The following is a 27991-nucleotide window of genomic DNA, read 5'->3' as shown; positions in this document are numbered from 1 at the left end:
TAGAATGTTAACTGTTCCCTAAAACCTGCAGTGTTAAACTTTTGTCTCACCCTTTTAAAAGTCAGTAATTACAAAACCTCTGTCGATGATAAGGTATGCTCAGGTCACAGGATTAGCCTTTAGCTTCGCTACTGTTGTATTAAATTGTGGATAAATTAAATAGAAAGTGTGATTGAATTATTCTGTCCCCAATAAAGTTAGCGTCGGGATAAACCGGACGTCATCTGGGTGCACATGCTCTGCCATTAGAGCGTGCCCAGTTTGCATTCATTTGGCCAGTGCAGCAAGATGAAAGTAAACTCTGTGCAGTCTAAATAAGGACTCAAAACACAAATAAATTTTAACTCTTTCAATGATGGAGGTGGGAAACATCTCAAGGTCACGTAATTGAGTTACTAGAAATTAAATCTAGCCTGAGAAGGTGGAAGTGAAAAAAGAAGTACGGAGATTTGTTGACGAGTTGCTTTTCTTGTTAGTGTAAACTGGCAGGTTGAATGTTGCAAGTTTCACATTGTCTCGTCGTAAATCTTTGGTCTGAATTGGCCCTAAAGAAAAGGGGAAAAAGTTTAATGTCTGTACAACACAATAACAAGGTCAACTTCCCTTCTTTTTCTTGCACTGGGGAGTAAAAAAATAAATGTTTTCCTTGTTGCATGTTGCACTTTAGTATCTGGAAAGCACTTTTGCAGCACTATTACACAGAAATAACAGAATCCGTGACGTGTTAACATGTAAATTAGACATTCATAACTAAAACTAAAATTAATTCACAATTTGACTGGAGAATTTGTGAAAAATGCATGAATACTTTCCTGCAGTGGGCCAATATACTGTAATGTGCACTAATAGTTCTGCTTAATGCTTTGTTTTACTGCTGTAAGCTGACAATCAGTTCAGTTATAGTAAGTAGAAACAGTCTCTTACTTTGTGTCTGAGGCATCCAGGTTAAGTCCTGAAGTCTGGAGGAGTCCTTTTCTTCTTTTTCTCTCATCTTCGGTCAGGCGGTCTGAGAGGTAAACCAGCAACACTCACTGACTTAGCGCAGAACACAAGAATCATGAAAAATCAAAAGTGAGATCCATCCCATAATGGCAAAACAGGAAGCACCACACTTAACAGTGTTGAACTCAACCTTTTTTCCTCCAACTACTCTGTCATAATACAGGATGTGATACAGAGCAACTAAATACGGTGTGAGAACTCCTTCTGGTGGCAATCTTTCTGTATTGCAGCTTTTTCACAGCTCATCATTGAACCCACCATAAGAGTAATTTTCTGGGCAGGAAATTTCTCTTGGACTCACAACTACAATCAGATGCAGTTAAAAAAATAAACAAAATTTAAAAAAAGACATCCCAGTCGAATCATCAAACTATTAGTCAAAAAACATCAGCAGCAGTTGTGCACAGAATGTGTAGCTCTTTTAGTTTACATTGTCCATGGAGCAAGATATTATAGTATCATACAAGACCAGACACTGATTTTTGTTGGTGACCTATGCTTAAATAAATACTAAAAGAAAGTTAAAATATTTCTCAATATTAAATGAGTCCAGATGTTCTTGTAGGAAGCAGCTGTAGTGTCACTCTACCTTCATCAGTTCTAGCTCTAACCAGGAACATGTACGAAAACACATTGGATTGGCTATTCAATAGTCCTGGAAGGCAAATGGAAACCACACAATCAATAAGTAGACTGATGATATCACCATGTTAACTGATTCTACATTACAATACTGAATTCAAGAGGTGAATCTCTTGAAGCTGCTGTTAGAAAACTACAACATCCACTCATGTACAGCATCTCCAGGGTTCTTTATCTCTACAGACATACAGCCTGCTGCTTTCTTTTGCACAAATAAAAAACTTGGATAGAACAGAAATGCAGATGCAGTAGATCAAATACTATTTATACTTCTCACTAGTCTTTTTGAGCAATCTGGCTTCTCTGAAGTTGCTTTAAATGGCTTCCAAGCATGCTCTGTTGGTTCAGTGTTTCAATGTCGCATGACCAAACCTTTGTTTATTCACATCTTTTACTTGAGTAAAATATGAATACCACACTGCCAAAAAATACTCCGGTACAAGTAAAATTCCAGCATGAAAATAATTTTTTTAGATAAAAGTATGATCAGGAAAATGTACAAAAGTATCAAAATTAAAAAACAAAACAAACAAACAAACTCAATGAAAAAAGGTCCACTCTGATACATATCATATCATAAATTTTTTTGTGTGGTGAAATTGTGGTATTTCATGCATATTATACATATCATTATTACATTATCATTACTGATGCACTAAGGTGTAAACAGCATTTTCAGTTTTAACTATTTTGTTTCAAACTGCAGCTAAGGATCATTTTCATATTATCATAAAACCTTTAGCAATCAGTAATCAATCATTTTTGATATTTTGGTTACAAATTAATCAAAATAATGCAAAAACAAAAAAGCTATTTTTTTTTTTTTTTTTTTTTTTTTGCTTTAAAATTTCTCAAAATAGTTCATATATATTATTGGACTAATCACCTCAATTGTTCATGTTTTTTTTACTTTGAGGTAGTGTAATCTAAAATTGTATTAAACATTTTTTTTGTATAAACTGTTTACCGGCTTTGCATGGAAAGATAATCTGTAGAATAACTAAAATTGTCCAGAAAATTTTGTGGAGTAAAAATTACAATATTTCCCAGGGAAATGTAGTTCAGTTTAAGAATGAAAATACTCAAAAAAAAAGTACCTGAAATTTGTCAGTAAAGTACTTTAATAAATGCTTCTTCCAGGCTTTTAAGGGGTGATCTGTTATTAAGTGAGATGATATAACTTTGAGCCGAAATAACATTTTCCAGTTCACACATTTTTCTTATTAGTAAGAAGCCTCCAACATCTAAGTATGCATATTTATCTCTGTGGTAGTGAAGTATTACAATATTAATGTAGAAATACTGTAAAGTCTATTAAATACTTGTACATGTAGTCGTTGCCAAGGCATTTATGTATTTCTAAATAAACGACAATACACCAAAACTTACTGTACAGCATATTTCCAGATGCATTAGTATATTGGGCCATTATTTTAGTTGTGTGTCGTTTCTCAATGAATATTTGAGTTCATAACTATGTATCAGTCCATTGAGGTTTTGTGTATTCATGAGTTGAAATCCTATATTGGAGGACTTGGAAGATGTTAATTAGATGTGTTGTGTGTAGTTTGTGCTGTCAGGTGTCAGCTGGACATTTCAACCCACCGAGCCTCTTTTAACTGCATTGCCCACATTCCCCTTTTTTTTTCCCACACGACCTTGTTTTCAACATGGATGCCGAAAAACGTTCCCACACATCGCTGTTTATGTCGCTGAGGAGCCCACTTAAACAAAAACTGTGGCGCACAGTCGCTCAGAATTTACAGAGTCGTCTCTTTGTCGTCTTACCTTGAGGCTTAAATATTTATTTTGTACGACGACACATCGCATTGTACAGTCAAAAGCCCGAGACAATACGCAAACCGACGCGGGATGGCGTCTGCCAGGGGCCCGGGAGGCTGAATAACAGAAACAGTGGCTCGACTTGGCCCGCGATGGATGCGCAGCTTGACCAATAGGAGTGTGTTCGGAGACTCGGTAACCAATCACATTTGATTACCAGGGAATAGGCGGGACAACACTTGGAGGACTGTGTCGTCATACATGTTTCCGGGTTGTGGACATCGCCGATCGTTTCCTGCACTGTTGCATGGTGGTCGAACAGGAGGAATTGTTGGAAATTTTTCGGAGGTTAGTATATAAATTGGTTTTTACCCAGTGTGCATTATTCCCACAGCCATAACTGCGAGAGGGAGTGACGGGCTGTAGCTGGGATTCAGTCAAAGAATGGAGAATGCTGTTTTATGAAAAAAAAATAAAAATTGACATCCACCGAGCCGAAATGCTCACGTTATCATTAATTAGCTCATGGATTCCTCGCTCTTGATTCCGAACTGCATCGTAGTTTAGTTGAACTCTATTGGAAGCGCTGAGGGAAGAGCTAGCTAGCCTTCCGACTGTTATACCGAACCTGCTTTGCGTGTACATATTTATTTCAGACGACTGCACCCTCGTTTACCACAAACCTCAAAGGAACACGTCGCAATCAACCGCTGAAAAGTCGTGAAATCTCTGGTTGGCGTAGTTAGCAGTGCAGTTAGCATAGTGGCTACCTAGCTGCCTCCGTAATGTGACATCGCTTCGTCGGCTGTGTCTGTGAAGTTTTTGGCAATTCAGACACGCTGTCAATGTGTAAACCGTTCAGCGGTGGTCTTGATACTAGAACCGGTCCAATATACTTGTTTTTGTGTTTTATAACAAACTGACAAACGTGACAAGTCATAGTTGTGCTACGTCGTAGCTAACTAGCCCAAAATGCTACATTCAAATCAACAAGCGCCAAAAACAGAAACGGGCAGAGACAGAAGATGACTGGAATTAGAGAGTAGAGAGGTAGCAGCACACATTCACTTCAGAGAAAATCATAACATATAACTACTGAAATATGCCTCCAAATGACGTGTATGCCATTAATATAAGCAGCTAACACTATCTTAGTTAAACGAGGAGGTAAACAAGACAAGAACTACAAGAACCGTCCAAAACGCCAACTTTAATGCTATAACTGATATGTTATAATTTATTTGGAAAAAAAAAAAAGGGGGTCTTTGTATATGTTTGAAGGCCTTGAAGTTGTCATTTTCTGTGACTTGAACTTGAGACTTGTATAGACCCAAATTAGGTAACTGTTGTAAGACGTTCATTACGTCAGTAGTTATTATGTTTGATCAAGTTACAACACATCATGTACGTGTACATGTATCACATGTATCACATGTACAGTTACCACTTTATTAGCTTCATCATTTGAGTGTATTCTTAGAAAAACTGGGGGTGAACCAGGGTTTAATTGCACAGTAGCTTGTGTTTGATCACCCCCTCCCCCTTCCCTCCCTCTAGGTCAACTTGGCATTGGAAGTGTTGAACTGTCATTAACCACTAGCTGTCACGTCTTGTAAAGTATCCCCATTGTCAGTGCTTGCCTCGATGTGTGTCTGGTCTGCGTACATTTCACATTAATATCCTGCTTCTGTCCCTCCAACAGCAAAAGCATGCTCTTGGCCCAGATAAACCGGGACTCCCAGGGAATGGCAGAGTTTCATGATGCGGATGGGCAGCCGGTCACACTCTGTCTGACAGAGGCCGTGACAGTGGCAGGTGAGTTCCCAAATTTGAGCTTGTCATTGTTATAACACCGTTTACTGACATACAATAATTGTATGCAAAAAACAAAAAAAAAGTAGAAGCTAAAACAAGTTGGAAGGTCAAAACAAAAGTTTAGAAAGTAAATAGTTAGGTGGTGTAATGAGCTTTTAGAGCAATTGTTGGCTGTCAGATGCCTTCTTCTTGGCCTAATATAAACACCCATAACCTGAGAATATATGAGGAATCAGCCAATGATCAGCCACTCACAATGGATACAATAGAAACGAAGGACCTAATTCCATTTTAATTGTCACACTTCAAATTTGTATTAGCTGTCCAGATGGAATTGAAATGAGTCGTTTGGTTACTTCACTAACCGCAGTCCAGTCTTTGTTTTTTTTTCATTTCTTTTCCTCTGTGGGAAAGTTGGCAAACTAAGTCAGAGATTTTGCATCTGCCTTAACATGATCTCATTACTTCTTAAGCAGACAGTTAAAGTGTTCCCATTATCAAATCGTTTCCCAGATGGTGATCAGATGGAGAGCATGGACACAGTGAGCCTGCAGGCTGTTACTCTTGCTGATGGATCCACCGCATATATCCAGCACGACTCCAAAGGTTCCTTTTCAGACGGACAGATAATGGACGGGCAGGTGATCCAGCTGGAAGATGGCTCTGCTGCCTATGTTCAGCATGTGTCCATGCCTAAAGCAGGTAAAACACACATACAAAAAAAAAAAATCCCTGCAGTGTTTCAGTAATGAGAGACGGATAATGCTGCATTGTACTAATAGGAGACTGGATAGTATTCTGCACGTCCTTTATTATACGAGTTTGTGGGATAATGTAAATCAGTGATTAAATTGAATATAATCTATGTGACATAATACCTTTTAACAGGAAAGAAAGCACACACTGTTGCTGAGGTGGAAGTGACTAATCTCTTTTTTTATGTATGTATTTAAGGAGGGGACAGTTTACAGCTGGAAGATGGGCAGGCGGTTCAGTTAGAAGATGGCACGACTGCCTATATTCACACTCCCAAAGGTAAATATTTACACCCTAGCAACACGATTTCCTGTCATCTTTTTCTTGAATTGTCTTATGAATAGTCTCATTTTATTATCTATTTATTCATCCGTTGCATACCAATGGACAGTCAATATCATAACAAGTTATGTTAAAAGAGAGACAAAAAAGAAGAAAGAGAAAAGAAGACGAAGAGTTGAAATTCAATCCGTGGCTTACATACTTTCAATGCAGTCTGCCTTTAGTGCTGCTTTTCTATAACACCGTTTTACAACCTCCAGGTAAGTAATGTGCTCGCTGATGCCATCCATCCAGTTTTTGGATTCTGGTATGTGTCTGTGTCTAGCTTTGTTTGAGCTGAGTGTAGAAATGGGGTTTTGTGGCATTTCTGGACAAGGCCGACAGCAAAACCCAACATTATATTTAATATTTTAGGTCTGGGAGTTAAAAAGGCTCAAAGAAATGTAACAAATGGACCTTGAAATGTGTATTACATTCATAATTATAGATAAATTCTAGCTTCAGGACATGCTCACCTTTTGATTTTCAATATCTCATCTCTTACTTTGTACAAAGTAATGTTAAGGTTGAATATGGACTCTGACCTTCTCAGTTTTCTTACTGGACCCTGGCCCAGTTTCTTCATTCTTTTTGTTTTTGTTTACACCCTTCTCCTCGTTTCTGTGCAGATGCATACGACCAGAGCGGCCTGCAGGAAGTACAGTTGGAGGACGGCAGCACTGCCTACATCCAGCACACAGTGCACATGCCCCAGTCCAACACCATCCTGGCCATCCAGGCTGATGGCACTATCGCAGACCTCCAGGCTGAGGCCACAGCCATCGACCCGGAGACCATCAGCGTGCTCGAACAGTACACCACTAAGGTAAATGCACTGTTTCATTATACTGGTGGGGTACCTGTTTGACTAACTTGTCATTAGCAACAGAATCAAGATCAAAGGTGAACTGGAAATTCAAGGTTATTATTCGGGCTTATATTTCCCCATGTGGTCTTCATTAACATGTGTTCAGATTTTTTTTCCTTTGTTTTAGAATAATCTATTGACGCTGTACTGCATCTGTGCTTTTTTACTCCTTATTTTTCATACACACATTGTTTAATTTGACTGCGTCAGTGAGATTATGTCTAAATTCTGTATTCAAATACTTTCCAATTTACTTTTTATTTTTTCCTGTGGAGAAATTCTGCTCTGGCATTGTTACTCTTTTATATTTTTCTGTAATGAAATTGTGGTGTTCCATTTGTTATCCAAAAATGTGTTGCTAATATACACCATAATGAAATGTACCTGTTGTGTGACGACCTATTTTCTTTGGTTGTGAAGTTTGGTGATAATCTATAAAAGTAGGTGTCCTTTCTATTCCCTCCCAGGTGGAGAATATAGAAAATTCCTTGGGGTCATTTGGCAGAGTGGAAGCAGACAATGGTGTCCACATGCGGGTAGCATATCCATATTATCTTTTTATTGATTTATTTTTGTTCCTTTTACTTTAGGTTGAACCTTCAGGTCTAAATTGTGCTTCTTGCCTGTCAGATTGTGTTACAGGGTCAAGACAACAGGCCAGGAAGAGTCTCAAACGTAGGAGAAAAATCGTTCCGCTGTGAATATGAAGGCTGTGGAAAGCTTTACACCACTGCTCACCACCTCAAGGTATATATGTGTGTGTGTGTGTGTGTATGTGTGTGTGCACGTACGAGTTCATGAAGGATGTTTTCTGCCTTGCTTTGCTTGTGCCTCCTCAAATGATTGTTCAAAGGTAGTATTTGCCCCGCAGCATCTTCCAATCATGTGCTCAGCTACTTGTTTACTTTTTCAGCCTCACTGCTAAACAGTTCTGGTTGTGCATCCTGCAGGTACATGAGCGCTCCCACACTGGAGATAAACCGTACGTCTGTGACTATCCTGGCTGTGGGAAAAAGTTTGCAACAGGTAACAATGAGGGATTCCATTTTTCTCATAGTCCACTTTTATTTATTTGCCAGCTTGTATATTTCAGAATAAAACGATATTCAGGCTATGATGGAACTTTTTCACCGATTAAACTTGATTAAAATCCCACAATTACCATCATCACATTCTTGACAAATGAACTGTTGAGTTTAAATTGATTATTGCGATCAAAATAAAACTGGGCTTGACTGCTCTTATGCTGCTGCAGCATGTGATCGAATTAAAATAGGAGTGTATTCATCAGGAAAAATGACTAAGTTGACTGTCAGTGACTCTGAACTGCCCATTTTTTTCTGGCAATTTTAAGGGTATGGACTGAAGAGTCACTCACGCACACACACGGGGGAGAAGCCATACAGATGTCAGGAGCTGAACTGCTGTAAATCCTTCAAAACGTCTGGAGACCTTCAAAAGCACACAAGGACGCATACAGGTACAACCATACTCTGAAACTCGCTTACCAAGCATAATTTAGATGTAACACAGTTCTCATGTCTCACTGTGTCACAGATCTGGCACAGGGTTTAACTGCATTTGCTGGTAACGGCTGCTTGGCCTTGAGGCTGTTCGAGGAGTGTTTGCGGTTGAAACAATTTTATTTTGCTCAAAGACGTACAGTAACAAAGTCTGACACAACTGTTTTTTTCAAGTGGGAGGATTGGCTGAACAACTGGAGGGGTTGTGTTGTTGCTCGAGGAGGGCAGGCACATGGCCATCACAAGAACACAGTGCCAAGTTCCTGCTGTTTATTTTTAAAATAATATACAAATATCGAAGTTTTAATGACTTGTGTCATTAAAAGAATTATATGGACTAATGGACAGACATACCGTTTTTCAGTATTTCAATATTATACCAGCATCTGTTGTGTAGAACGCCTGCGATTCTTTTCTTTGACAGGCTTGTTTTTTTAAAATCATCTTACAAAGTTTAAGTTGATTAATGTGTTGTCCTCATGTCAACACAACAAGTTTTGGCATTGTATTGAGATTGAAAATTGTGAATTGTTGACTTTTCTCTTATTTCTGCATCTTCCATCTTTTGTTTTGCAGGAGAGAAGCCTTTCAAATGCCCAGTCGAAGGCTGCGGCAGGTCGTTCACCACCTCCAACATCCGTAAAGTTCACATCCGAACACACACCGGAGAGCGGCCATACTACTGCTCTGAGCCTAGCTGCGGACGGTCATTCGCCAGTGCCACCAACTACAAGAACCATATGAGGATTCACACCGGTGAGTCCTTTCACACATCAGTCTGTTATTTGGTTTCTTCCGACTAACTAACAACAGCTCAGCAAGCTGTGGTTTAGAGTTGCTTCAGTTCTCTGTGTACCAAGCTTCAGGTAAATCTTGTGCTCCTGTATAACGTGAATAAAAAGTGTTTTTCACACTTTTCTTAACAGTTATAATAAATAAATAATACTCATTGTTTGACTGCTTTTCCACTTCTCCAGGAGAAAAACCTTATGTATGCACAGTGCCTGGATGTGAAAAGCGCTTCACAGAATACTCCAGCCTTTACAAACACCATGTTGTCCATACACCGTGCAAACCTTACAACTGCAACCATTGTGGGAAGACCTACAAGCAGATCTCCACACTCGCCATGCACAAACGCACAGCGCACAATGACACCGAGCCCATTGAGGAGGAGCAGGAGGCCTACTTTGAACCACCAACAGGTCAGTGTGAATATAATGACAAGGAGTAAGTTCTTAAAACCATTTTTTTTTTTTTTTTTTTTTTTTTTTTTTTTAAAGAAGGTTTGTGTAGTGTATAAGATTAGATCAAACTTCCAGTTGCTGCAACAACTGGTAATATTTGATTATCTTTCAATGTCAAATCAGATGCCATTGATGACCCTAATGTGAGCTACACAGCAGCTGTGGTTGAGGCAGAAGACTCTGGCTCAGAGCAGGTTCCAGTGGAGAGCTCAGACATGGTTGGTCAGCATGTTGCCTTGGTAACGCAGGAGGATGGAACCCAACAGCAGGTAAGAGACTGTAGCAAAACATCACAAATAGTAAACATGTTACAGTTCAGCGCAGTTTTGCCGTCAACATTTTAATACCAGAATTTCTTTCTGACAAATTTCATGTTGTGGGTAAAAACCATCAGTATGTAGCAGGGCTACAGCTATGAACTGATACTCTCTCTCACACACACACACACACACACACACACACACACACACACACACACACACACACACACACACACACACACCCCCAACCCCAGAGAGTTTTGTAGAATTAAACTCTTGACTACCATCTCCGTCCCTGCTACATAGACCAACTGTTAGCCGGTCTCCTAAGTGTCCCCTGGTTGTCCATGTGACACACCACATAGCCATAAGGCCACGCCTCCTACAGATCCAGTTTTTCAGAGCTACTTATCGAATTTAGCTCAGGAAAGAATTTTGCAATTTGTAGTACATAAATACCTTCATAAAACACCAGTTGTCATCCCCAAAATCCACGCTAATAACACTGACGTATACTGTAAACAATATTGAAATTGTTAGATTTCAATTCCTACAAGATCCCTCAGGCCTTAAAACAATCTCTCACCATAACCCAACAGACCTACAGGTTGCAACCCTTCAATCACTGTTAAGTACATAGGTATAACTATTAAAATGGACATGGGGCAGAAATAAATGTCAAAAAACACGAGTTAACATAGTTAAAGTATTGTGCCAGAATGATGACTGTAAAACTGACTTTTCCTCACTCTGTATTGTGTTACATATTAGGTCAGTATCTCTGAAGCAGACTTACAAGCTATGGGTGGCACAATCACCATGGTTACCCAAGAAGGCACAACAATAACCATCCCAGCCCACGAACTGGCAACACAAGGTGCTCACTCTGTTACCATGGTAACAACAGATGGCTCAGATGAACAGGTAAATAAGCTTTCAATAGACTGTACAAAAACATTGCCAGAATATTATTTTTTTTTCCATCTCTACAGCTTTCATGTGCTGTTGTGTAAAATGTTGATGCATAACTTCATTAAACTTAATTGAGCTGAATGTTCTTAAAACAAATATAAATAAAGACTGAAACTCAGGATAAAAGAGTCCATAACTTAACTACTTAAAATACTACAATCTAGACAAACAGCCACACCACAACAGTATGCAGGTGTTTTTCCTTTTCAAGGCTGATTGTTGGACACTTAACCTTCACAGTGTACAACCACTTCTTTGGTGAATCCTCATTACAGCACCAAATGCTTTGCATAATTTATTTGTGACCCAATATCGAAGCTTCAATTTGAGTAAAAATGTTTCTGTTGCCCTCAGGTGGCCATCATGACACCCGACATGGCCTCATTCCAAACTGTGGAGGACACGGGCTACAGCCAAGAGCCGGATGATATTCATCCTGTCACATTGCTGGCCACCTCCAACGGCACTCATATTGCTGTGCAGGTGGGTACACCGACACAATAGGAGTGAATTAACGGGTGGAGGGTATTCCAATCAGCGAATTTGTTTCGTTCACTTTATAAAAAAAGAACTCTAGATACACCTGACATTAAATTGTTAAAATGTAGAAAATGTAACATCTGTAAAATTGGTTGGTTCCTGGGAAGTGCAAGCTCAGCAATTTCTGTGTCAATTTCTTTTCTTTTTTTTTCAGTGATTATCTGATACTGACCGGAGTTTTGAGTGATACCCCAAATAATCTCCTCCCAGGTCCCACCCTGCTGAGCTATTTGCTTAAAATCCTTTATAAAAGTCATGGGTGGGTGTGGTCCATCTCAGAAGGTGTAGGTGTACTGCTGCCCTCCTGCTGGTGCTTTCCATTAAGGATCATCAACTAAACCAAAACTAAAAGATGTGTGAGTTCACATGTAATCCAACTTCATGTTGAACATCAACCTTTCTCTGCAAAAAAAAGGAAGCCAATGCTGTATTGATGATTTACAGCTGTGCTTTTATTTATTTTTTTTCTTCACCCCAGTACAAACTCTTATCACCAAAAGCAGAAGGAAATAAGGGGAATTTCCCCTGCATTTAAGTCTGTATTTTTTCCTCACTGGGGTGATTGTGTAACAATAAAAAAAAAAAAAACATGGGTTGTCTCTACATCAAACAAATTCACTCCACAAAAAAACATGTATCCATTCAAAACTAAATGTATCTTAGTTACATTTTGCACTTTTGTATTCAATTTAAATACTTAATTAACTATTTAGGCCTAAAACCCCTCAGGGGCTTCTATTGCATCAACGGTAGCCGTTCTCATGATTAACCTTTTTTTTCCCTGAAACATACTGGTCTCTTTAAACACCCTGTGCTCTTTTTGTCATATTAATTACAAAGCAAACAGTTTTCCACTGTGACAGTGACCCATGAAATTCAGCAGCCTAGAGAGAGGAGCAGAATAAGGGGATTAAATCAGCAGTGCTAATTGGTTAACAGTTATTGAAATGTTGGTCATTTGTTTATATTATTTGCATTGTTTTCTTTTTCCTCTGTAGCTCAGTGATCAGCCTTCATTGGAGGAAGCCATCAGAATAGCATCAAGAATACAGCAAGGAGAGTCACCGGGCCTGGATGATTGATAGACTCCTTATGGACAATAATTCAGGAGTGAGACCCTTTCAAATGGACTATATCAGTGAGAGGAATCATGAGTCTTCCTCCCATGTTTTTTCCTCGAAAGAACTTAGCTTTTATGTGTACATAGGATTTTGATTACTGGAGTTCTGCTATGCTATTTTGTCCCTCAACCAAAAATATGGGAGAGGGGAAAAAAATGCTTTCTAATGTTTATGGTGCACAATGCACAGTGCAGTGTACAGCTAATGATATTTCTAATAAAAAAAGAAAAAAGATTGTGTGATTAATTGACTGCAGTTGATTTTGAACACCTTAGTCCTTGTCAAACATCTCAGTTTAGCTGAACAGGTAAAAAAAAATTCCATTCAGAAAAGAAATGTCAGATATATGTTGTAGATTTAGTAACAAGTTACATAACACAAAATGTCATTTCTGCAAATTTGTCACATTAATTTGTGCAGAATTTATAGTAGTGTGGAGTTATAAATTATTCAAAACAACCATAACTAACATAATTAAGAAACGGCAAAAACACAGTGATTAAAGCCTGCATAGTAGATGATAATTGTGCAAACACTACCGTAGTGTACCTTTACAGTAGATAACGATTTTGTAGATGGCATATACAGTTGAAGTGCAGGTTTGGATATATGTTATTAGATGTCAGTCTTATCAAAAATGCCTGTTGAGATTTATTATAGTATAGTATTTTCTTTTTAAAGCCCCTCTTAGTTATTTGCAGCCTATGAAACGTTCACTGAACTATTGTAAAACTTATGTGCAAGTGTTTCCCTGTCATGACTCATGCTTCTAGTTGATCTTTTTTGCTCTACTGCTATAGTTACTAGTCTTGGACTAAGATTTGACACAAAAATATATGATTATCTTAAAAAATAACATGAGTGTGTTAGGTTAAAGTAACCAGCAGAATGTACATTTCTTAAAATTAGCTCAATCTCAACCAACAATAAAATCACACTTATTTTTGTTGCTAATGGATCAGTAAAATAAATAAATTGTAATATAGCAACATTCTGAATGGGTGGTAATGTACATCGAATGTCCTATAAGAATTTAATGTACATTTTACTTAGTATACTTGAATGTATTTACTGTTCTTAATTAATTGCTTAATCACAATTCATTGTCCACTTGATGAATAGATCTAAAGTTCTACTGGATGGACTTTTTAACCACTTGAATCTTTTTTTTTTTTTTTTTGTCATAAAAGTGTTACTTTAGCCTGTTTAAAGCCTATGAAATTGGGTACATATTTACTTTGATCTTTGTTTTCTCCCTTATCGCAGTTTCCTTGATCATGCCGTCTAAATAATGGAGGCATTGTCTTGAAGTTAATTAATTGTTGGACTCCAGACACGCGCGTTCCCGCCAGATTGTTGCACTGCCATCGACGACGCGACGCCTCACGAAACGCCTCTTGAACGCCTCTCTTTCAAAAACTCAACACGAGCCCTGATTGGCTGCACCGCTGCACATGACCAACGGTCGCGGGAAGTCCTTTGCCACGCGCGTGATAGGAAGAAACCAGTTCTTGACTCATTCAAACTTTTTGTAAACATTACTATGATTTTGTTATGGAAATACGTGTTTCTCTGTCGGTGAGCTAACAAGAAGGTGGTGGATACCGATACCAGACGGAACGGACTACTTTTAGTGTTTGTTTTTAGTAGAAGAGCAACGTTGGACGTCTTTCTCACACATACATGCTAGTCCGGGGCCATTTCTCGGTGTTGGATGGGCGTGTTGGCGTTAGCAAACAAGGTAACTTTTTCTCGGATGTTAACGAGCATTTGACCACTTAAAGGAAGATTGTGCAGACTTTGAAATCAATACCGTTTACTTCAAGGTAATTAGAAGTTTTCTAGCTCGGTATTTTTGAGGGACACGCCGCTGCTACAGTGGTGAGGGTCCGACCGCGTGATTTTTTTTTTTTTCCTCCCTGTCGACGAAGCCGGGGTTTAAATCCTGAAAATGTCGAGCTACAGTCGCCATCGGCACGCATCTCCAACCCCAAAAACACTGCCAATTCGTCAGAAATTACAGTTCACGTCTAGTGACGGAGAGGACGACCCCATTGAGGACGTTAATAACAGTACCGGGGGAGAGTCTGGTTTCACGGAGATGGATTCCCCGATGGCCGTGCGCCGGGACGCCGCTGACAAACGTCTGGAAGGGAGCAGCAGTCCCCTGACTCCATCCGGCGGTGACGACGATGTGGAGCTATGGGACGAGGAGGGTTTTAGTTCGCCGTCTCACCTGCAGTCACCGAACAGTGTTCTGTCTGCCAACTGCTCACCTTCACCGAGGAAAACCTCTCGGTTGTACGGAGGGTCACCGGAGCGCTCCTACGTTCAGGACGACGGGGAAGGATCCAGCTCCCCGATCCCCGACTGCCCCGACACACCTCCGCACAAAACCTTCAGAAAACTCCGGCTCTTCGACACGCCGCACACACCAAAGGTTAGTTTGGTATTTCTGCAAAACATTATTTGTGGTCAGTGTCTGCTTTTATTTACAAAGATCTCAAAACACAGAAGCAGGTTTGGCGTATCTGGTTTTGTGCTCGTGCAAAAACAGTGTCACAGAACATTTTAAGCAGTTTCTCCTCCAAATGTCTTGAACAAGTTTGTATCCCTGAATCATATGTGGATATTGCCAGGTTATGAATTGGAAAAAATAAAATCGAAGAAAATAATCAACACCGGCCACATTTTTAAACTTTTTTTTTTTTTTTTTTTTAATTCCACGAGATACGTTTGCTGTGTCTGTTAACGACCCAGTGACCCTCAATATTGCATAACTCTCGTCAACCAGCCGGATGATTTTTAGACCTGGAGTGTCATGTCTGGGCCTGTCTTTATCAGTAAACGTATCACACAATTTTATTTTAGAACTACCGTCCATTTATTGTTGTTTGCGTATCTGGAATCACACTCCTTTCTCAAGTAGTATTTTTTTTTTTTAAATACATAGTTAGTTTTTTTCAGTGCTGCTGCTCTCACGAATTAACAAACCTCTAAATCTATCTTTTGCAGAGCTTGCTGTCCAGAGCCAGGGGCTCCTGCTCTGGCTCCGGCTCTGGATCCTCTAGCAGGAGAGTCGCCCTGTTTAAGAATGTGGAGGCTTCAGGAAAGTCAATCACAGACAGAGGCAGGAGACAGCAGACCCCTCTGGTCAACTTTAACCCCTTCACTCCCGACTCTCTGCTCATCCAGTCTGCCACCCAACAGAGAAACAACAGGAAGCGGGCCCACTGGAATGAGTATGTTGCACAGATGTCTGTTAAAAAAGCTCGTGAGCTTAAAGAAGGATCAATCCCCCAAATCTCACAGTGGTCATACCTGAAAAGATTAGCAGATTGTAGTACTTTTCCAAAGTGGCTGTGGAGGATAGCCTGCAGTCAATATTATGTTCACTGGTTTCCCACCACAGTCAGTTCGTGTATAATAACTTTTCATCTTTGTCATCACAATGATGAAAAAACTGTTCATCACAGATTGCAGAGAAGTGCTGAACAAGTTTACCTGTTATCTTATACACAAACCTAAGCCATTGTTGTAATTATCAGAAAAGTTAACAGCATTGACTAAGGCCAGGAGATTTGGCTGGGAACCAGGACGTTTTACTGGTGAAGTCTGCCATGTGCTTGTGAAGCCCCCGGTGTCGCCCCCTGCTGTACAGAATGCTAACCTAAATGCTAAACAACCTCTTGTCTTTGATCTCTCAGCTCTTGTGGAGAAGACATGGAGGCAAGTGATGGTGAGGGAGACGAGGAAGTCCTCCCACCATCTAAGGTAATTTAATATTCTTCTGATTTCCATGAATGACATAAAGTGAAACTTTTTGCAGTTAGGAATGTAGTCTTTCTGTTGGAACTTCCTACAAAAGTGAAACAAGTTCAATGAGGTAGACAATTTAGTAGACATCACTTTAAGGCAGAGAAAAGCAATTTCTGTTGTAATGAACATTCACCATAAAGACACAAGGTAGACACTGTAGAGTCAGTAAACATATTGCACACTACTAAATGTTATTAAAAGTTCATATTGACGATCCTGAATAACTATAACTGTATTATTTCATTTGTAAGTTTCCTGAAAACTATCTGCTGAGTTTCAGTGGTTGTGCTAAATGTGACTCGTGAAGCAATTGGAAAACAAGCTGCTCGCTAGCTGAGAAATGGATTTAAAATTATATATTGAACTTGTTTTTTTAAAACTCTCCCTCTGCCCTCAGAGGGTTACCATGATGGAAAGCAATATGATGTCCCGGTATGCCTCAGAGTTCCTCGAGCTGGAGAAAATAGGCTGCGGGGAGTTTGGTGCCGTGTTCAAGTGTGTGAAAAGGCTTGATGGCTGCATCTATGCCATCAAGAGGTCAAAGAAACCTCTGGCAGGATCAGTAGATGAGTAAGTGGATTACTTTGTTTGCGGATTTGTTGTGATTGCTACCTGAATCCTGTCCACATAACAAATATGTTGTTGTGTCCACACAACAAATCTGGACACAACAAATGTGTGTTAATTCTAACATGGCATTGGGTTAGAATTGGGATTGTGGTGGTCTGAATGTTTATATTTTATTCATTGACTTGAAGGGCATGTTATTGGTATTGTTATTTGTAACATTTCAAGTCTTAGTGGAAATAAATATTATAATATATGCACTCCCAAAGTTATCCATATTCTTCTTTGCATATCTGAACAGACAGGTTAGTAAAAGCTGCTTAACTTGGTTTTTTTTTTCTCCCTCCTTTTAACTTGCAAACCCTGCTTCAGATGCGCCTTAATTAAAACGGTCTGTTCCCCGTCTTCATAGGCAAAATGCCTTGCGGGAGGTGTATGCCCACGCCGTGCTGGGCCAGCATCCACACGTGGTACGTTACTACTCAGCCTGGGCCGAGGACGACCACATGCTCATCCAGAACGAGTACTGCAACGGCGGGACGCTGTCCGACGTCATCGGCGAGAACTACAGACGGCTCAGGTACCTGTCGGAGCTAGAGCTCAAAGATCTGCTGCTGCAAGTTACACGAGGACTCAAGTACATCCATTCAACTTCTCTGGTGCACATGGACATCAAGCCCAGTGAGTACTTGTTGTTGCTGTTAAAGTATAACGAATTGCCAATGTAATTAATACATCATTTTTAAGACACAAGGGCAGGAGTCAAACTGATGATTGAGTGATTCTGTCTTGCATAGAAAGGTTTTTGATATTGCTGCTTAGTGTGTTTGCTGGTTGGTGTGTTTATCATTAAAGTTTACTGCTCGGAAACTAATGGAAGTGTTAAACCTCTCTGTTCTAGGCAACATCTTCATTTCACGAAAATCTGTATCGAACTGTGACGAATGTGAGGAGGAGGATGGACTGACGACTAGCGTTGTCTACAAAATTGGTAAGCAGCTTTCACAGTTGTATGGCAACGTCTTGGAGCCTTTGATTATTTACCTCTTTTTATTTCACTGCTATTTTCTTCAAGACAATCATTCTCACTTTTTTTCAAAATCGGTGCTGTTTGCGTTCACTCCCCAGGTGATCTAGGTCATGTGACAAGAGTGAACAATCCACATGTCGAGGAGGGCGACAGCAGATATCTGGCAAATGAAGTCTTACAAGAGGTTTGCTAACCAGGAAAAAACAGTTTGTACTTTTATATCGGTGCAGCTTCAAACAAGAACTAAAACCTTCTATTTGCTGCTCTGATGTTCTTCTCAGCACTACACTAATTTGACAAAGGCAGACATCTTTGCTTTGGCTCTGACTGTTGTCAGCGCCTCAGGAGCCGAACCTCTACCCACCAACGGGGACAAATGGCACGAGATCAGACAGGGCAAACTGCCCGCCATCCCACAACTGCTTTCTCCAGAGTTTCTTAGTCTTCTCAAGGTGACTGTCAGAAACACCTTTTCTTTTCTTTTTTTTAAGTCAGTATGAGTTTGGAAGACTGGTTGTGTTTGATTTTAAACATATACATTTTTTTCCCCTTGTTTTTCCAGCTGATGATCCACCCTGACCCAACCAGACGACCCTCAACCTCCGACCTCATCAAACACCCGGTGCTTCTGACTGCTGCCAGAATGAGCGCAGACCAGCTCCGAGTCGAGCTCAACGCCGAGAAGTTCAAGAACGCCCTGCTTCAGAAGTAAGCACAGGAGAGATGCTCCCTGAGTGTTAAGCTGTTTTAACTCATCTGTCCCAAATCAGCAGGTTATCTGCTCGTGATTTTCTCAGTTAATCACCTGGCCTGTAAAACATAGAAATAGTGAAAGTTCCTCGTACAAGTTCCAACACCGAAGAGGATATTGTCAGTTTGCTCATTTTGTCCAGCCAGACTGAAGATGTGAAGTTTATTATCAGGGAAATTAAAACAAATGGCACCAAATCTTTGATTGAAATTTTTTTTTTTTCTAAACCCTCAAATGATTATTTCTCAGGAAGGCAGCAGGAACTTTCCTGTAGAAATATTTGTGAGTTTGTGTTGTTCTCATACCAAAATTGACCGACGCTCTCTGGTCTTATTAATGATTAACTTTCCTGCCTCGTCTTCCTCAGGGAGCTGAAGAAGGCCCAGCTGGCCAGAGCCGCAGCCGAGGAGAAGGTTTTGTCCACCGACAGGATCCTGACCCGCTCCACAGTCCAGTCCAACCCCAGAACCTCCAGACTCATTGGAAAGAAAATGAATCGGTCGGTCAGCCTCACAATCTACTAAGACTTCCCTCCAGCCTGACAGGAAGATGAAGGCTCATGGACCTTTTAGTCAGACCTGCTCAGTTGAAACGGTCTTGTTTTTTTTCTGTTGGAGGAGAACCCTGTCAGTCCTGGCGTTGGGCTCTTCTGCCCAGTCCAAGCTGTAGACTTTGCCACACCGAGCTGGAGCTCATCTCACTAGACTCTTGTTGCCAACATAGTTCAGCCCTTTTACTGATGGGCTTCTTCCTTGGAAAAATAAACTGTCAGTCCTCGAAGGTAGTTACTTTACCTTTTACACTCAGTCATTCCTAAAGTTTGCATAGACGTCAGGCCTCTCTCTCCGTCTCTGTCCTTGCACTTCCTTCAACAAAGCCGAAGCCTCTTGGCAGCGGATCAAAGCCGCAGTGAAGCCCTCTTCAGTGTGAATGTACTTGCCGTAGCCGTGCGCACCTTACTGCCTGTCAAATGCCTGATGCTGGGTACAGACGGTCGGAGAACTGACAATTTCTGTGTTTGTAATGGAGCACTTTGGAGGCCACATGTGGAACTTGCCACATTGTTTTAAAAGAAAAGAAAGAAGAAAAACCTGCTGCTATTGATGTTTTGTGTGTTTCAGGGTATGGTCAGTTTCAGGTTGGATTGTTCTGGAGGTCATTGGCTCTTATTTTCAAGTAGCAGGAGTCTTCCCCCCCCTTTAATGTCTGGTCGGATGGAAAATGGATCATGGCACCTGAGGATTCATCCAATCTGTTTAAAGCACCAGTGAGCTAAGTCACTACCCGTGAGGCTATACATTGATCCAGTCTTTGAATCTTCTGTTGATCAGTGCTGCCAACCCTGCCTGTAGCATTAGAACAATCATCGTCTTGTTCTTTGGATTCTCATGTGTTCTGTTATTTTCTTTTCATTCCTCCTGCAGTCCTTTTCACAAGGCTCACCTTTGATTACCGTTTAGACAAGTATTCATCCTTCTGTTCTTGTAACCCTTAACACATAAACTTTTCAGTTGTAACATGTATGTTCTTTTAATAAATTCTCACCATCTATGGTCTTCTGTTCAGTTTGACAAAACTTGTCCTTCAAATATTTTTCTGTTCATAGGATTTTATTTTATATTGTTTCTAAAAGTGATCTTCAAACATTTAGTTTTGTCAGACCAACAGTTCAAAGTCCAAAGATATCCACTTTACATTGATGCATGACAAAAACAAGCCCCAAATGAAAGAAAAAATGGATCCTTTCTGCTGTGATTGGCTTTATTTTGAATAGTAGAAATCATTTTATTGGTCCGTCCATCCAGAAATCATTTTAAATTTCCTTTGCAGTTGAGGTGAGGTTTTCAGTATTTACTTTTATATGCACTAAATTACCCAAAATAAAACCTGCTTTCATGAAGGTTTGACAGAAATGTTTTTGTTGGAGCTGTTTTGGAGGCTGCAATGCAGTTTGTGGAGCTGATGAATTGAATGACATAATTCTGAGAGCTGTTTTTATTATTTAGTTGAATATGCTACTTCTACCTGTTAACTTAAGGGAAATACATCATATACAGTGTCCACCAAAATTATGCTAACAGTTGAGTGACACTAATTGAAATTGAATTGCATACTTTTGAATGTTCGATCAAAACACAAGAATGAAACAAAAATAAACACAGGCTTTAGCTTTTATTTCCCATATATCAATATATATTTATATAGATATCCAAAAGTTATATTGAGATATCAAAAGTATGTTAACACTAGTGCAACAAAGTGAAAATGAATCTACTGTTGAAATAGTTGTGGAAGAACCCCCCCCCCCCAACAAAAGGGTAATTTCAAAACACTATTTCCAGAAGGTGCTTTCAACCAAATGTATACAAATATGTTTGTCCACTGAATGATTAATTTATTAAAGATTTTTATCCTGTCTCCAAAGTTACCGTTTTTTCTTCCTGCTTCCAGCAAGCTGCATCATTTTTGTTTTGATCAGTAAAGAGGTGCAAATCTTTTTTTATGATGCAGTTTCCAGAAGATTTTTTTCCATTAGGTGGTTAGAAGACTAAGTATTTACAAAAGACTTTCTGGGCTTTTATAACATTACACGTTAATTTTACTTTAAGAAAAAACAGCGGTTATCTCTGGTTAATGTATGCCAATGCATGAAGGGTACAGATTGGTGCTGAGTTAAGTAAAATGTATACTTTCTGGATTTCACTCCAGTATTCTTACTTTTCCCTGTATTTTGAATGTTTTTTTTTTACAAATGTGTGGAACTTATTTTGGCCTCCGTCTACAGGAGTTCTTTCTAACACAAAGTTAGGAGGAAGCTTCCCTATTGTGTTGGAGTCCTCTCGCTGAGCGGTGCTGCAGCTCTGCGCTCATCATCGTGATGCCAAACACGCAGCACAAAGTGTCTGACAGCGCGTCACGTGACTCCTCCTCATTGTGTCCAGCAGAGAGAGAGGAAGAGTCAGGCACACAGCCCTGGGAGGAGAGAAGTGGAAGAACAACGAGTTATATTTCAGCGTGATGGCCTTGCGGGACGAACTTTTAAAGTCGATATGGCACGCGTTCACAGCGCTGGATGTGGACAAAAGCGGGAAAGTGTCCAAATCGCAGCTGAAGGTAGGCTGCTGAAGTTATTCCACTCCAGTCACTTATGAGTCAATGAGCCACCGTTTGGCGCCTGCTGCTGGTGTCAACTTCTGATATCGTTTATTACATTTTTCGTGCTGAATACGTATTATTTTTCTTCCGCTGTTCGTGGAAAAAACTGCAAGCGCCCGTGTGTGTTTGATAGCGGGACGCACCTGTTTGATTACAGAAGAAGATCGTAGTAAACATATAAATATAAAAGCAATTAAACAATTAAAAGCAGAAACCACTGCAGAGTTCGTTGGAGTGTTTCAATAATCCCAAACAGACCCGGTAAATGCATTAATGTTGACTAAAAGTTATCATAAACTTATTTTAGTGCCAATAATTCAATAGTTAAATGTATTGTTCATCAGTGGAAGAATCTAAACATAGCTAAACAGCTAAAACAAAAAAAAATAAATGAAAAAAACAAATCCTCGAGATAAATCTCAACATGTATACAACAAGAGAACACACCCACTTATGGATGTGCAGCTGAAGGCCAGTGTGCCAGCCAGACATTGTTCAGCATTCAGAACTAGGTAGACAATAAAGGTCAAGTTTTGACTTCAGCTGCCTTCGACTCCAAAGACAAAATGGTTGTCACTAAATGCACCCTAGTAAGACTAGTTTCTACACAAAATACCAGAATGCAATGCAAAAGATATGTTGTGTGGTGAAAGAGGTGAAACTCCTTCTTTTCTGCTTCTCTTGGTTCTCTGCATGGTTGCTCATGTCTGTAAACCCCATCTGAGTGCAACAGGAATTCTGGGAAATATAGAAAATCTCAGACAACAAATGTGTCTTCATTTGAACATTTGATAAACGAGGTAACTTGCAGAAGCACTGCATTTAGATCTAATGGATCTTCTGTTGGCTATTATTTAATGCCAGAGAGATGAACCCACACTGCCCAGTGATTTGAAACACTGTTACATGTAGATACCGGTTAGCTGTGGGAGTGATTTTCGAAAGCGGCTGGATTTTAAAGGGAAAAAGGACAATAAGGAGGCTTTGGCAAGCTTTCTGTTAAAACATTTTCATCTCCAGGCTTGTCAATGTCACTGGAGATTTTTTTTCTTTTTTTTCTCACTTTTAATGAAGCTCCTATTATCAGTTTATCCACATACTCATTGTTAAAAATAGGTCTTTCCACTCATGATTTCAGGTGCTGTCCCACAACTTGTGTACTGTCATGAAGATTCCACATGACCCGGTGGCACTGGAAGAGCACTTTAAAGATGACGATGAGGGTCCCGTCTCCAACCAAGGATATATGCCATACCTGAACAAGTTCATCCTGGACAAGGTCAGTCAGTAACACTGATTTTTACTGGAGGACCATCTGTGTTGCACATCTGGACACAGCCAGCTCAGGACATTAAATTGGTGCTACTATCCAAAGCAAGTTAGCCAAAGTAGAGTATATACAATTTTTGCCTGAAAGCAACTAGCTAAACACATTAGTATTGTAAATAGAAAACCTTGTATTCAACTCAGTTTCACAGATTGATGAAGTTAAAGGTGGAGATTGTAATTCTTCAACAAAAGATCACAGCGGCTCAGAAACAGCTCCTGTTGCGCCCAGTTTGGTCTTTCTTTGGTAAGACTGGACATTCTCGTGGTTAATAAAGCATACGTTCACATTTACCGACAGATCAGTGACAGGAAGCTGACAAACAACAGTTTCCTCTGGAAGGAGGAAACAATAAAGGCCAGTGATTTGTCTTTGAGTCATCAGTCAGTGCTGTGAGTCTTCATCTCTTTGTTTGGAAAATAATACATTATAAAGAGTAAAAAAAAAAAAAACACCAAGTTGGCAGCAATACTGGAAAAAATATAACATGAAGACCAAGTTGTCTCGTTTCAGTGTGATTGTGTCACTGGGTCCTCTGACTGTCCAGTTGAGGAAATCCACATGAAGGAAAAACTGTCAGTTGATAAAAATGTCTTTTGGCAGCCTTCAGTTGTTACCATATGCTCACAGCAGCTTTACCAGCAGCAACAAGTGCTTTGTGTGTTTCTGTCTTTGTTTTTGTCACCAAAGTCACGTACAGAAAGATGGCACTAACTGGTTGTTGTAGCTTGTTTGGGTTTAAGAGCAAGTCCTGCAGATGCTACTCAGGGCTGAAAAACTGCAGCAGTGCATCTGCATGATTTTTAGCGTCCATGACGATGATGATGGTTGTGACCTGAGGCTTCAGGTTTTCAGTTTTTATGTCCGTCTGTCCCATTTTCGTGAAAGTAATATCTCAGGAACGCTGTGAAGGAATTTTGTTTAAATTTAGTGCAAATATTCACTCGGACTCGCAACACATATTTGTGGCCATAACACAATAATTTTTACATAGATCATTATTGGGATAAAATGATGAAGTAATGACATTTATATATACAAAAGGTCACAGCTCAACTTCCTGTGACATCATAACATTCAGCAAAAACACTTTTCTGGACATTAATCAACACCCTACCTCAAGAAGAGAGAGGAAGATTGTGACCATACTTTTACATTTGGTCGGAGACTGAACTGTTGACACTAATCTTGAGTGGCTGCCTTGAAACTGGTGATTGAATAGATCTCCTGTGCTGTCGGGTTGAAGATGTGTGTGTGAAAAATCCACATTTTAGAATAAGTAGCTTCTTTGCAGAAACATCCTCATTTGAAAAATCTGTGTTTTATCGGAATCAGATTTATTGAGCAAATTCTTTCAAAGTCCTCATTACATACTGTATCGTATATGGGTTTGGATAGTCATGGATTTAAACTGCAACGTGACTGATTGGCAGAGGTCAATGGTTGTATTTTTATTTTTTTTAAGTTTATCATGTAGTCTGCCATAGTATTCTCCTACAAAGATGCTTAGTGATCATAAAAAACATTACTGTGAAAAGAATCATCATGACATGTTATTTGCTACTTGATCTAAATCCAGCAAATTCTACTGACTCTTTAATTACTTGCTCTTTGTCTTTCCAATTTTTTTGGTCTCCTCCTTAACAACACATGAAACTCATTCATGGCCACATATGGCTGCTCCAATCACTGTAGTATAAACGTGATTGATGTCTTTCATTCCTTCTTTCATATTCATTCTGTCTAAATGTCCCTTTTAAAGTAAAGTCTGACGCAGCAATTCTGAATTCAAGATACTAGTTGCATACTATTTCATTAGACTATAGAGGTCCATTGACTGACACACAGTGTTGGTATATTGCGCTGGTGTCAGACTCTTTTGTGTCCATCTATCATTGTACTGTGTTGAGTTCGGACAGCAATACAAAACTAGTTATTGAACACTGAGTGGCTTATTGAGCTCTGTCCATCCGTCTGTATGATGTTATAACAGGGTCACAGCATGAATGGATCGTTAGTGATTGTTTAGCTGGGCATCACGACAAGTGAAAATACCTTTCCCTTTGTGAGGTCAGGCAGCAGTGAGCTCTAATTAAACTCCTTCTGGCTGTTTGGAATTCTTGTTATATGACGTCATTACGATAGAGACCTAGCAGGTACTGAATAGCTGTTTCCGTGGCAAAAGGTTTGGAACTCTGTTGTGTCCCAAGTTAACGCTCCTTAACGAGCTGTCTGAATGCTCATCTTTTTTTTTTTTTTTAGATGTGATGTGATTGTTATTTTTAAATGTATTACTGTTCATTTTTAGCTGTTCCACCTCACAGGTAATTTATCTTTCACAAGTTTCCATATAATGATCATTTTACATGCAGTGAGCCACCTACAAATGACATGAATTCCAACTCCCATCAAAAAACACAAATTCTGATTGGCTTGCTGCTACAAGTTTGGCCAATGGAAACTCGCTCATTTTTACATGCATATAATTACAAAATTAAAACTGTGAATCAGAAATTAAAGTAATTTTGACACAATATGTTAGTCATAACAAATCATAATTATTTTGTGATTTCATTTAAACCATTTTATTGAAAGATAAAATGCAGGGAATGCTGTTGGAAACCTAGTTGATGAGTTGAATAATACATGATTTAAATACTGCTGTAATTAAAAATGTTTTAAAATGTATCAATTAATTAATTGATTTGAAGTATAAAAAGTTTATATTTTGTCCTATGGTTTGCTCCATGCTTTATAAAGTTGAATGTTTAATTCAAGGATACAAATTTAATGATTGGGTAATATAAAAATCAATCATTTGAAAATGGTCAGAAAGCAATGTCCATCACAGTCCAAGGTGATGTCTTCAAGATAGTTGAAGATATTTAGCAGATTACAGAAACCAGTCAACATTCACACTTTCCTTAGAAATCAATTTCATTGAAGAATCAAGAATCATTGAGCATCAGAGTTGCCAGTGAATGATCTGTTGACTAATCGATCCAGCTGCACACGTAACGGTTGGATTAGCTAAAGTCAGTTTCTCTTGGTTTGTCCTCTTATCTGTTGTTTTTTTCCTTTGAGCTGCTGTAAAGTTTCACTCCGCTGCCATAATGTCTGAAGGGATTTATTGTGTGAAAAAATTGCAACATCACACAGTAGCCATCGTCCCTCTGAGAGACATTGACTGTGTATTGAGTGAATCTTTTTGGACATCAAACATGCAGGCAGCTGCTTTTGAGTGTTGTGAAGAGGACGTTCTCTTGGTCAGTGCTGAACCTTTTATTTATTTTTTTAACCAGAGCTGATTTGTGGTTTCTCACTGTAGGAGTCGGCAACTCCTGAGCAACTTTTTTTTTCATTTTCATAAATAGCCCATTAGTTCCTCATGCAGCCTTTTTCATTTGTAGATCATTGAAAGAAAGTTGTAAAACATGTTTAACAGCCAACAACACTGCGTCAGGCCTGTATGCGGCGCGGCAACACACTCTTTAACCCTTATACAGTTTAAACAAGATTAAATCTTATTTCACTTCTTTTTGATGTACAGTATCCATGAGCAAATATTCAAAGTCCAAATGACATTCTGTGGCTACACTCAAATGGAATAACTCTAATTTTATACAAATCTTCCCCACATTTGACCTGACATATTTTGTACGTTTTGAAACTATGAAAGCACCATTAGCATATAAAATAACGTGCTTTTGTTTTTTATTTGGCATCACGGCATGCATATGTAATGGCTGACTGCTGGTGAGTTAGTGATGTTTAAAAAGTTTAAACATCAACACTTCTTTAAGGAAATGTAAATTTGGGATTTAGGTTCAGGAAAAGAAACATGATGTCATGGGCTCACTTCAATAACCGCCCTTAACGCGCACACAGACAAACACACACACACACACACACGCACGAGGTAGAGGTGACAAGGCCGTGGACAGTGAGGGTGTTGGTCAAAGCATTCAACTGCCCTCACTCGTAAGGAAACTCCACCCTGTCACACAAGTGTGTGTGTGTGTGTGTGTGTGTGTGTGTGTGTGTGTGTGTGTGTGTGTGTGTGTGTGTGTGTGTGTGTGTGTGTATTGGACCCAAAACTCAAAACACAGGACAACAAGAATCCTATTTTACAAATGAATAAAGTTGCAAGTCAAGAAAAACTTCAGTCTGCATGTCTCTGTATTTGTACCACAGATAGGAAGTAAAAAGAGATGGAGAGTGTGCATCATCCTCACTGACTCACTCCACTTGTCTGTATCAATGCAGCTGAAAATAAAATCCTGACCAGTGCCATTTCATCTTATCTGAACACCGAGGCCAACAACAGACGAGTCACTGTGGTGGGATTGTTAGGCTATAGTAGCCTGACACTACAACACTGAACACTGTTGATGTGGCAGCAGAGACAGAGATGATGTTGAAGCTCAGGACTCAGCACTTTGTGGTTTGGTGTAGCGTTGCACTCCACAGAAACAAGAGATCCTCTGTGATA

General features: G+C 39.5%; 3 protein-coding genes and 1 long non-coding RNA gene across 5 annotated transcripts in view; 3 read left to right on the top strand and 1 right to left on the bottom strand.

The window, feature by feature from the left end:
- Window positions 1–30: 30 nt before the first annotated feature.
- LOC138206253 (uncharacterized) lies at window positions 31–3524 on the bottom strand. Its single transcript, XR_011178928.1, has 3 exons — window positions 3433–3524; window positions 925–1006; window positions 31–545 (listed from the first exon to the last, which is right to left on the bottom strand). It is a non-coding gene; the product is annotated as an uncharacterized lncRNA (long non-coding RNA).
- On the top strand, window positions 3339–13083 carry znf143b (zinc finger protein 143b). 2 transcript variants are annotated; one of them, XM_069162829.1, is made up of 15 exons: window positions 3339–3774; window positions 5129–5241; window positions 5755–5943; window positions 6196–6276; window positions 6948–7144; window positions 7654–7722; window positions 7817–7933; window positions 8137–8212; window positions 8541–8666; window positions 9286–9465; window positions 9687–9914; window positions 10080–10225; window positions 10988–11140; window positions 11543–11671; window positions 12727–13083. In XM_069162829.1, exons 1-15 carry the CDS (start codon window positions 3734–3736, stop codon window positions 12808–12810), a joined length of 1929 nt encoding a protein of 642 aa, XP_069018930.1. In that variant the 5' UTR covers window positions 3339–3733; the 3' UTR covers window positions 12811–13083. The 2 variants fall into 2 exon arrangements, with proteins under 2 accessions (XP_069018930.1, XP_069018931.1); XM_069162830.1 differs by lacking the exon at window positions 3339–3774 and adding an exon at window positions 3850–4476.
- Window positions 13084–14411: 1328 nt separating this feature from the next.
- Window positions 14412–21428, top strand: wee1 (WEE1 G2 checkpoint kinase). The gene is made up of 10 exons (XM_069162609.1): window positions 14412–15289; window positions 15865–16091; window positions 16557–16623; window positions 17066–17238; window positions 17648–17916; window positions 18137–18226; window positions 18364–18449; window positions 18547–18717; window positions 18828–18973; window positions 19384–21428. The coding sequence occupies exons 1-10, from the start codon at window positions 14801–14803 to the stop codon at window positions 19538–19540; spliced, it is 1875 nt and encodes a 624-aa protein (XP_069018710.1). The 5' UTR covers window positions 14412–14800; the 3' UTR covers window positions 19541–21428.
- Window positions 21429–21974: 546 nt separating this feature from the next.
- swap70b (switching B cell complex subunit SWAP70b) overlaps window positions 21975–27991 on the top strand; it is a 31025-nt gene continuing 25008 nt past the window's right edge. The window contains exons 1-2 of the mRNA XM_069162681.1: window positions 21975–22130; window positions 23311–23451. Of these exons, the coding sequence (XP_069018782.1) occupies window positions 22035–22130; window positions 23311–23451 (237 nt within the window). The 5' untranslated portion in view covers window positions 21975–22034. The remainder of the gene's footprint in view (window positions 22131–23310; window positions 23452–27991) is intronic.

This window comes from Embiotoca jacksoni, unplaced genomic scaffold, assembly GCF_022577435.1.
Source record: "Embiotoca jacksoni isolate LCO1_2020_lvr unplaced genomic scaffold, fEmbJac1.0.p SCAF_3, whole genome shotgun sequence".
Taxonomy (NCBI): Eukaryota; Metazoa; Chordata; class Actinopteri; family Embiotocidae; genus Embiotoca; species Embiotoca jacksoni.
Note: the sequence above shows the minus strand (reverse complement) of the source record. Positions and strands in the feature narration are given on the sequence as shown.